Source organism: Sycon ciliatum, unplaced genomic scaffold (genome assembly GCF_964019385.1).
Source record: "Sycon ciliatum unplaced genomic scaffold, ocSycCili1.1 SCAFFOLD_162, whole genome shotgun sequence".
In the NCBI taxonomy this organism is placed as follows: Eukaryota; Metazoa; Porifera; class Calcarea; order Leucosolenida; family Sycettidae; genus Sycon; species Sycon ciliatum.
The window spans coordinates 133,339-144,015 of record NW_027044871.1 but is presented as its reverse complement, the minus strand read 5'-3'; the positions used below and the strand labels follow the sequence as shown (position 1 = coordinate 144,015).

Here is a 10,677-nt window from a genome sequence, read left to right as displayed (position 1 = left end):
GCGGCGTTGCACCCTGGAGCCGCGAGTTCTATGCAATCCTCTCAATCTGTTGCTGCTGCTTCATCCATGCAGCCCCTGCGTGTGGATCTGCCTGCTCTCGCGTGCTCGGAGGCGGCTTCGATTGATGCTACTGACCCACTGTCCGCAGGTGCTTCTGCTGATTGTGCTGGGGAGTCACGGGGGTTGCGTGTTGACCTCCCTCCGGTCCGTAGTTCTGAAAATGATAGTACCACGGTTCAGCTACCAACCAATATTGCCTCGGCTGCGGCCGATCCCTCCTATGCTGACCCTTCCTCGGCGTCTGTCGCCTCGGTTGCCGCCGGGCCTGTTGCTCGTGGTCGGATTTCGGTGGGTCAACTGGATAATCAATCTAGCCATGTTCCCCAGGTGGGGCGGTCGGAGTCGGGACCTGGCAGCAATCGTTCTGGTGGTCGGAGTAGTTGCGGGCCCTGGTCTGTCGGGAACGAGCGGGAGTACGACATTGTCAGGACATTGTTTGACGAAGTTGTTCACTGGAAACGAAACATATTTATGCTTCCACTTGGATCTGCAGGGCGCGAGTTTGTCATGGAGATAGCCAATATTATATCATTCTTCAACTTGGATACACCCTTGAGTGGCATAGCCTGGACAGTACTCACTATTGCCTGCCATTTGCTCCTCCAAAAGCCTCTCGGATCGTCTCGAGGTGGGGAGAACGCTACCATCCTGCGATCCAGGCTCGAGTTGTGGAAAGCAGGGAAATTGGAGGACCTACTCCTTGACGCCAGGTGTATCCAGGCTCATCTCCGGCCACGACGGGTCACCAGCGCACGCTCCGAGCGGGGTCATACCGACACTGACTTCAGCCGACACGTGTTCAGCGGCAACATCAACTCCGCCATCCGCTGCCTGTCGGAATCTAAGAGTCCGGGTGTTTTGAGACTTGACGACATCGCCGATCCGGCCACGGGGGAAACGGTCGACGATATCCTGCGGCAGAAACATCCAGCTGGGGCAGATCCAGACCCTGATGTGCTCCTGGAAGGCGAGCCCGAGCCCGTCCGTACCGTGCTATTCGCGGCCATCACCGCTGATTTAATCAAGAAGATTGCTCGCTCGATCAAGGGCTCGTCAGGTCCATCCGGGGTGGACGCTGATGGATGGCGAGCGATGCTGACCTGCTACGCGGCTGCCTCTGACCAGCTGTGTAGTGTACTTGCAGAAGCCGCACGCAGGATATGCACGGACAGTGTCGGCGGGAGGGATCTCGAGGCGTTCACTGCAGCCCGGTTGATTGCCCTCGACAAGCGTCCTGGTGTGCGTCCCATTGCGGTCGGCGAGGTCCATCGCCGCATCATCGCCAGGGCAGTCATGCGAGTGGTGGAGAGCGATGTTATGGACGTTGTTGCACCTTCCCAATTATGCGTTGGAATCCCATCCGCCTGCGAGACTTGTGTCCACGCTATGCGTGAAGGGTTCGATAACCCCAGCACGGAAGGAATCCTGTTAGTTGACGCATCAAATGCGTTCAATTCCGTCAATCGTAAGGCTGCACTCCACAACATTCGGCGTCTTTGCCCAGCACTGGCAACGTTCGCTAGCAATACCCATACGGATCGCGTGCGTTTGTTCGTGACCGGCTCTGGCGAACTACATTCAACAGAGGGCACATGTCAGGGTGACCCTCTCGCCATGGCCATTTACGCCCTGGCCATTACCCCGCTTGTCCGCCGCCTGGCTCATCTGCACCCAGACACCTTCCAGTTGTGGTATGCAGATGATGATGCTGCCCTTGGGAGGCTGCTTCGTCTTCGCGGCTACTGGGACACGATCGCAGCTCTCGGACCACGCTATGGCTACAATCCAAATGCTCAAAAGACTGTGCTGGTGGTCAAGAACCATCTGTTGGAGCAAGCCAATACCGTGTTTGATGGCACGGGTGTCATAATCACTGGTGAGGGGTCCAAGTACCTGGGTGCACCGATCGGGACACCCGAGTACTGCAGTCAACACCTGGCTGCGGAGGTCGGTCGCTTTTCCCGCCAGGTCCGCCGGTGTGGTGATTTTGCGGAGACCCAGCCACATGCTGCGTATACAGCCGCAGTGAGAGGGCTGGTCCCCAAGTGGAGATATCTCATGCGTGCTTCGCTCTGCTCCGGCGAAACCATGGCGCCTCTCGACAGTGCAGTGGATAATCATCTTTTGCCTCCGCTGTTGGGTCAGCCAATTGCCTCCGGGAGCGCCTTGCGCAGATTGATGTCGGCACCTTCCAAGTGTGGCGGCATAGCCATCCCGATGTTGGCGGACACTGCCACGGTAATGTACACTGATACAGTTAAGACGACTCGGCCAGTGCGGGGGCTATACAGGTTCCCGGACGTGCCTGAGACTGGTCGTGTGGGATCAGCTGCTGATGGCGGGGCGGATGGTGGTGGTTCGTCTGGCCTACGGGAGATGGCGGAGGCGCTCCAGGAGGCGGAAGGCGCACGGCGGGCTGCTGTACAATCAAGGCGTCGGGCTGGCAAAGCATCTTTGGCCGGTCTGCAGGATCATCTATCCGCCACACAGCAGCTTTTGATGGACGTTGCCGGCTCTGCCGGTGTGTCTTCCTGGCTTACGGCGGAGCCTCGTCTGGCGCACGGCACCGTCTTGAATGCCAGTGACTTCCGTGATGCACTTGCTCTACGGTATGGTCTGCAGCTCCCTGGGCTACCGTCCACTTGTGTCTGTGGTGATGCCTCCACGATGGACCATTTGCTAACCTGCCCCGCCGGCGGGTATCCATCTGCCCGGCACGATAATGTGCGTGACATCCTGGCGGAGACGCTCTCCGAAGCTGTTCGCGATGTCGAGACAGAGCCACGTCTCCGGCCGCTGTCTGGCGAGGATCTGCCCTATGCGACGGCTAACCGGACTGATGAGGCTCGGCTGGACATTCGTGCCCGGGGCTTCTGGACAAGGCAGCAAGACGCTTATTTTGATGTTAGGGTAACCCACCCTAAGGCGTCTGTGCTGTCTGGTCCAGAAGTCCTTAACCAACTCAGGGCCCATGAACGGCAAAAGAAGCAGCAGTACGGTGCCAGGGTCACTGAAGTCGAGAGAGGCTCTTTCACCCCTCTTGTGTTCGCCACGAATGGAATGGCGGGGCCGGAGTGCTCACGATTCCTGGCGACACTTGCCGGTCGGCTCGCGGAGCGCAATAAAGACATCCGGTATTCAAGCATCGTCAGTGCATTGCGTGTTCGGCTGGCATTCTGCCTCGTACGGTGGGCAATAACCTGCTTTCGCGGTTGCCGATCATCTTACCAGCGTCGCGTCCGCTCGTCGTTGTTGGTGCAGTGTCGACAGGCTGCCGGCTGAGATTCAGTGTCCATGCGTCAATCTGGACAATATAACAATAGCTCACAGACCTTAACAATTGATTACTTCTCTTGACATACTAGTGCATTCTCTCTTTCTTTCTCTCTTTCGTTCTTACTCACTCTTTTCCATCACTTGTGTGCTTACCATGGTATTTTTTTGCCCGTAAAAGTGGCTTGGTCAGTAGTAGTAGTAGTAGTAGTAGTAGTAGTAGTAGTAGTAGTAGTAGTAGTAGTAGTAGTAGTAGTAGTAGTAGTAGTAGTCAAAGAACTTTATTCCCGTAGCTATGCAGAAGACGTTACTTTAGTAACGTCTGGCGCTAGCCAGGGTCCACACAGCTTTAATTTGGTGTTTGTTTGTGTGTTTGTTTGTTTGTGTCACGCGATGTGCTTGCGTCGTCACTCACTGCGGGAATCCAGACCACTCTAGACAAACATGCTCCACTTCGGGAACGGCGCCGCAAATCTCGACGTCCTTGCCCCTGGATTACAGATGAGTTAGTGGCAAGTGTTCGTGAACGGAACCGGGCGCATCGTCTCTGGCTCCGAGACAAAACCGATCAGAACCTTCAAGAAGCACACCGATCAGCTCGCTCCAAAGCACGGAAGTTGGACAGGAGTCTGCGCAACTTGTACTTCACTAAGAGATGTGATACATCAGATCAACGGCAACTTTGGGCTGTCATGAACGATGTCACAGGCCGACAGAAGACACGGAAAGAACCTGAAGCGCCGCTTGAGTCACTCAGTAAATTGTTTGGAGACATTGTGCATGACCCTATGCGGCCACCTGAGCTGCATATACCACATGGTCCAGCCTCTGCATCTAGCTTCTCAACATTTCAGCCGGTAAGCGTGTCTGATGTTGCACAATGCTTGCAAACTGTGAGTCCTCACAAAGCATCTGGGAGTGACAACATTCCTGGAATTGTACTGCAGCAGTGTTCACATGTCCTGGCACCTCCATTTACCACCCTAGTCAATGCATCCTTGACATCAGGTACTGTGCCAGTGTGTTTTAAAACATCACACATTAGTCCACTGTTCAAGAGTGGCGATGCAACATCCCCTACTAACTATAGACCAGTGTCATTGCTCCCTATTCTGTCCCGGATTTTGGAGTTCTTTGTAAAGAAGCAACTCACAGCATACCTCACGCAACATAGCATATTACCTAGCAGTCAGTTTGCCTACAGGAAAATGCACTCTACCGAAGATGCATTAGTTCTAGCCGCCAACCGTTGGCTGTTGGCCAAACAAGAGCGAAAATACACAGGTATTGTGATGGTTGACATGTCAAAAGCGTTTGACCGTGTCCAACATCAACGTCTGATTGATAAACTATTCACCCTGGGAGTCAATGGCAGAGTATTGTTATGGTTGGCTAGCTATCTGTCTGGTCGTACTCAACGTGTCAAGGTGTGTGAGGCTCTTTCTGATGCAGTCCCATGCTCAAGAGGTGTGCCCCAAGGCAGTGTTCTTGGGCCGCTTCTCTTTGTCCTTTACACGAGTGACATTTCCGACGTCATACCTTGCATTGTTGTTCATCAGGAGTTCGCGGACGACATCATCCTAGATTATTCTGATTCAGATCTGGACACTGTTTGCAAGACGTTGACTACGGCTGTGACACGTCTGTCTGACTGGCTCTCCGAAATTGGGCTTCTGCTGAATACCGGCAAAACCCAAGTCATGGTAATTCAACCTCGGGGACTCACTGGCGACATACCAGTCGTGAAATGTAAGGATCAAGCCTTAACTGTTACCTCCACTGCCAAATACCTTGGCGTAACCATTGATGACCAGCTATCCTGGCAGCCCCATGTCTCCAGTGTTGTGCAGAAGGCGTCAGTCGCCATCAGCCAGCTATGGCGCCATGGGCGATCTCTGCCCATAAGAGCCCGCAGACTTTGGTACATTGGCATTGTGCAAGCACGACTAACGTACGCATCCAATGCATTCTTCCCGTCGCTGACACAGCAGCTGCAGAGTCGTTTAATCAAATCCAGCAAATCCGGAATTCGTGCAATTTTCCGACTCTCCAGCCGTGCATCCACAGCCCCCCTCCTCGTGCGCTTATCTATTCGATCCCTAACTCACATTTTTAACTACAAGGTTTTATTTTTTGTTTTCCGTTGCCTACATGATCTTGCAAGTCCTCTTTTCTGCACCTACTTTCAGTTGATGGCTAACACAGGCCAAGCATCCCGGGATGATCGCCGAATTACTCGAGGACAGGAGCAGCGGCTACTGCAAGTGCCTTTCCTTCCTGGACCTTCCGGTCGTCAGTCATTGACATTTGTGGGAAGCACTCTTTGGAATTCCCTTCCCAGCGATATTCGCCTCCACAGTGCGGCGGTTGCCTTTAAACTGGCTCTGAACAGAATTAATAATTTGTAACCACCTTGCTCGGCATCCCTACACATTACTGCATGTTTTCTCGGTGTTTTCTTCACTGCATGCTTACACATACACACACCCATTTGAATTATATACAAACTTTGTGCTTTGGAATTATCATGATTGTTATGATTCTTTTTAATATTTCCTTCTCTCATAATATTATATTCGTTCTTAGCAGAAACCGGAGGTTTTTCCTCTGGTGAGAAGGCAGAATTGCCTGTGCTCTAAACGAATTCAAATAAAAGAAACAAACAAACAAACAAACGCCTGGCGCTATCCGTATCTGACGGCAAAAAAGCATAGGATGTTATAAATTTTTCAATTCTCCTTTTTTTCAGGCATATCCTGGGATTCGAACCCGCACTATCGCCCTACATGCATTCCCCCATACACTTCGCATTCATACCCATTCTTCCAAGTTGCGTTACGTTATTATCTTGCGTTTGAAAGCCCTATTTGAATATTGCGGGAAGCTGTATGTGGCCAGCTGTGTTTGATGGTACGGTACGGTACGGGAGACGGTGTCGTATTACCCTCGATCGTACCTGTCCCGTCCCTATCCCCTACCGTACCGTGCCATCAAAGACGGCTGGCCACAATGCATATAACTCAAATAGGGGGGATGAATGCAGGGCGCGCGATAGTGCGGGTTCAAATCCCAGGTTATGTCTAAAAAAAAGGCATTTTTTAAAGAATTTATAACATCCCTATGCTTTTTTTTTGTCTAGGTCATCAAGGCAAAAAAGCATAGCGTAGGGCCCTGAGCTTCCAAGCTCTCTCGTTGAAAATCCATGATAATGTGATCGGAAAGATGATTGAAGAAAAAATCCAAACTCGAGTCAAATCCAGGCAAATATTAACAGTCACTACTATCAAAGCAGATCACTATTCACAATAGCGCAACTTGGAAAGCCGGCCAAAAAGGAAGATATTGAAATTAACCGAAGGCCTCCGTGCACAGCACATGGAGGACCTTATAATTATATTCCCACTCACAACTGGAGCAAACGGCATTGGTCCAGGAATGAAATTGCTACACGCTTTCGGCAGTATGAAGCTCTGCACCCACGAAAGCAAGTAATCAGCCAGCGGAGCAAAGTAAAAGAGATCCTGCAGCGCAAATGCGACATTACTATTGCATAACTAAGCTCTGGCTGCTTCTCGACAATGAGCTGAACAATGTTCTTTAGAGCACGGGAACATTCGGAAGCGCACATACCATTGGTCGCGAAAACCAAAGGTGTGAAGGTGCCTCGCTCAACATCAATCACACGTTGTAGATAGGCCCGTTTCTTCTGTGCTTCGTTACGAGACAACTGGGCAAGTACATCCGATCTCGACAGCAAGGACGCCGAGGGGTGGGTGACCCTCACATCAAAAAATGCATCTTGCAGTAGTAGTAGTAGTAGTAGTAGTAGTAGTAGTAGTAGTAGTAGTAGTAGTAGTAGTAGTAGTAGTAGTAGTAGTAGTAGTAGTAGTAGTAGTAGTAGTAGTAGTAGTAGTAGTAGTAGTAGTAGTAGTAGTAGTAGTAGTAGTAGTAGTAGTAGTAGTAGTAGTAGTAGTAGTAGTAGTAGTAGTAGTAGTAGTAGTAGTAGTAGTAGTAGTAGTAGTAGTAGTAGTAGTAGTAGTAGTAGTAGTAGTAGTAGTAGTAGTAGTAGTAGTAGTAGTAGTAGTAGTAGTAGTAGTAGTAGTAGTAGTAGTAGTAGTAGTAGTAGTAGTAGTAGTAGTAGTAGTAGTAGTAGTAGTAGTAGTAGTAGTAGTAGTAGTAGTAGTAGTAGTAGTAGTAGTAGTAGTAGTAGTAGTAGTAGTAGTAGTAGTAGTAGTAGTAGTAGTAGTAGTAGTAGTAGTAGTAGTAGTAGTAGTAGTAGTAGTAGTAGTAGTAGTAGTAGTAGTAGTAGTAGTAGTAGTAGTAGTAGTAGTAGTAGTAGTAGTAGTAGTAGTAGTAGTAGTAGTAGTAGTAGTAGTAGTAGTAGTAGTAGTAGTAGTAGTAGTAGTAGTAGTAGTAGTAGTAGTAGTAGTAGTAGTAGTAGTAGTAGTAGTAGTAGTAGTAGTAGTAGTAGTAGTAGTAGTAGTAGTAGTAGTAGTAGTAGTAGTAGTAGTAGTAGTAGTAGTAGTAGTAGTAGTAGTAGTAGTAGTAGTAGTAGTAGTAGTAGTAGTAGTAGTAGTAGTAGTAGTAGTAGTAGTAGTAGTAGTAGTAGTAGTAGTAGTAGTAGTAGTAGTAGTAGTAGTAGTAGTAGTAGTAGTAGTAGTAGTAGTAGTAGTAGTAGTAGTAGTAGTAGTAGTAGTAGTAGTAGTAGTAGTAGTAGTAGTAGTAGTAGTAGTAGTAGTAGTAGTAGTAGTAGTAGTAGTAGTAGTAGTAGTAGTAGTAGTAGTAGTAGTAGTAGTAGTAGTAGTAGTAGTAGTAGTAGTAGTAGTAGTAGTAGTAGTAGTAGTAGTAGTAGTAGTAGTAGTAGTAGTAGTAGTAGTAGTAGTAGTAGTAGTAGTAGTAGTAGTAGTAGTAGTAGTAGTAGTAGTAGTAGTAGTAGTAGTAGTAGTAGTAGTAGTAGTAGTAGTAGTAGTAGTAGTAGTAGTAGTAGTAGTAGTAGTAGTAGTAGTAGTAGTAGTAGTAGTAGTAGTAGTAGTAGTAGTAGTAGTAGTAGTAGTAGTAGTAGTAGTAGTAGTAGTAGTAGTAGTAGTAGTAGTAGTAGTAGTAGTAGTAGTAGTAGTAGTAGTAGTAGTAGTAGTAGTAGTAGTAGTAGTAGTAGTAGTAGTAGTAGTAGTAGTAGTAGTAGTAGTAGTAGTAGTAGTAGTAGTAGTAGTAGTAGTAGTAGTAGTAGTAGTAGTAGTAGTAGTAGTAGTAGTAGTAGTAGTAGTAGTAGTAGTAGTAGTAGTAGTAGTAGTAGTAGTAGTAGTAGTAGTAGTAGTAGTAGTAGTAGTAGTAGTAGTAGTAGTAGTAGTAGTAGTAGTAGTAGTAGTAGTAGTAGTAGTAGTAGTAGTAGTAGTAGTAGTAGTAGTAGTAGTAGTAGTAGTAGTAGTAGTAGTAGTAGTAGTAGTAGTAGTAGTAGTAGTAGTAGTAGTAGTAGTAGTAGTAGTAGTAGTAGTAGTAGTAGTAGTAGTAGTAGTAGTAGTAGTAGTAGTAGTAGTAGTAGTAGTAGTAGTAGTAGTAGTAGTAGTAGTAGTAGTAGTAGTAGTAGTAGTAGTAGTAGTAGTAGTAGTAGTAGTAGTAGTAGTAGTAGTAGTAGTAGTAGTAGTAGTAGTAGTAGTAGTAGTAGTAGTAGTAGTAGTAGTAGTAGTAGTAGTAGTAGTAGTAGTAGTAGTAGTAGTAGTAGTAGTAGTAGTAGTAGTAGTAGTAGTAGTAGTAGTAGTAGTAGTAGTAGTAGTAGTAGTAGTAGTAGTAGTAGTAGTAGTAGTAGTAGTAGTAGTAGTAGTAGTAGTAGTAGTAGTAGTAGTAGTAGTAGTAGTAGTAGTAGTAGTAGTAGTAGTAGTAGTAGTAGTAGTAGTAGTAGTAGTAGTAGTAGTAGTAGTAGTAGTAGTAGTAGTAGTAGTAGTAGTAGTAGTAGTAGTAGTAGTAGTAGTAGTAGTAGTAGTAGTAGTAGTAGTAGTAGTAGTAGTAGTAGTAGTAGTAGTAGTAGTAGTAGTAGTAGTAGTAGTAGTAGTAGTAGTAGTAGTAGTAGTAGTAGTAGTAGTAGTAGTAGTAGTAGTAGTAGTAGTAGTAGTAGTAGTAGTAGTAGTAGTAGTAGTAGTAGTAGTAGTAGTAGTAGTAGTAGTAGTAGTAGTAGTAGTAGTAGTAGTAGTAGTAGTAGTAGTAGTAGTAGTAGTAGTAGTAGTAGTAGTAGTAGTAGTAGTAGTAGTAGTAGTAGTAGTAGTAGTAGTAGTAGTAGTAGTAGTAGTAGTAGTAGTAGTAGTAGTAGTAGTAGTAGTAGTAGTAGTAGTAGTAGTAGTAGTAGTAGTAGTAGTAGTAGTAGTAGTAGTAGTAGTAGTAGTAGTAGTAGTAGTAGTAGTAGTAGTAGTAGTAGTAGTAGTAGTAGTAGTAGTAGTAGTAGTAGTAGTAGTAGTAGTAGTAGTAGTAGTAGTAGTAGTAGTAGTAGTAGTAGTAGTAGTAGTAGTAGTAGTAGTAGTAGTAGTAGTAGTAGTAGTAGTAGTAGTAGTAGTAGTAGTAGTAGTAGTAGTAGTAGTAGTAGTAGTAGTAGTAGTAGTAGTAGTAGTAGTAGTAGTAGTAGTAGTAGTAGTAGTAGTAGTAGTAGTAGTAGTAGTAGTAGTAGTAGTAGTAGTAGTAGTAGTAGTAGTAGTAGTAGTAGTAGTAGTAGTAGTAGTAGTAGTAGTAGTAGTAGTAGTAGTAGTAGTAGTAGTAGTAGTAGTAGTAGTAGTAGTAGTAGTAGTAGTAGTAGTAGTAGTAGTAGTAGTAGTAGTAGTAGTAGTAGTAGTAGTAGTATTCTTTTATTTTCCATCGGAAGCCTCAACAGTGATGAACACAACTCTTAAGAGGGCCGATAACAGCGTATAGTACATGTCAGTGCCATTCCAAATTTATCCACAAAAGGCATATCTGAACGCATTTTGTCCATAATTATTAATGTTTTGTTCTCATTTTCTTCAGAATATTTGAATTATATGCTGGCTTCATTCCAATATTCCCTTTGTCGCTCAATATGCTATATGTCGCACAAAATATGCGGAAAAATGTGCAAGCATATTATTTTGGTCCAGGCCTAAAAGGAAGTGACTACATGTACTGGATTTTGTGGATGTGCGTTGTTGCATGCGAAAGTACCGATTGCCAAACTGTTTTTCATCGACTCCAAACTACCGCTAATTTTATATTATAAAATTAACACAATAAGAGGACAGAGAAAGTGTTTTTACTCCGAGTTTCAGGCACTAAGCGATCATCAGAAAACAGTAATGAGAAATCTGGATCAGTATTGGTTTATACAAAAAGAATAGAATGGGATAC

General features: G+C 46.0%; 1 protein-coding gene across 1 annotated transcript; it reads left to right on the top strand.

Moving 5' to 3' along the window:
• The first annotated feature begins 3,735 nt into the window (after window positions 1–3,735).
• Window positions 3,736–5,977, top strand: LOC135830685 (uncharacterized). Its single transcript, XM_065342912.1, has 2 exons — window positions 3,736–4,190; window positions 4,893–5,977. The coding sequence occupies exons 1-2, from the start codon at window positions 4,026–4,028 to the stop codon at window positions 5,739–5,741; spliced, it is 1,014 nt and encodes a 337-aa protein (XP_065198984.1). The 5' UTR covers window positions 3,736–4,025; the 3' UTR covers window positions 5,742–5,977.
• The last annotated feature ends 4,700 nt before the right edge of the window (window positions 5,978–10,677 follow it).

Coding starts and splice junctions, on each gene's coding strand:
- LOC135830685 (XM_065342912.1), top strand. CDS start 4,026: ATGAACGATGTCACAGGCCGACAGAAGACACGGAAAGAACCTGAAGCG. Junction 4,191..4,892: donor GCTTCTCAACATTTCAGCCG/GTAAGCGTGTCT, acceptor GTTGTTCATCAG/GAGTTCGCGGACGACATCAT.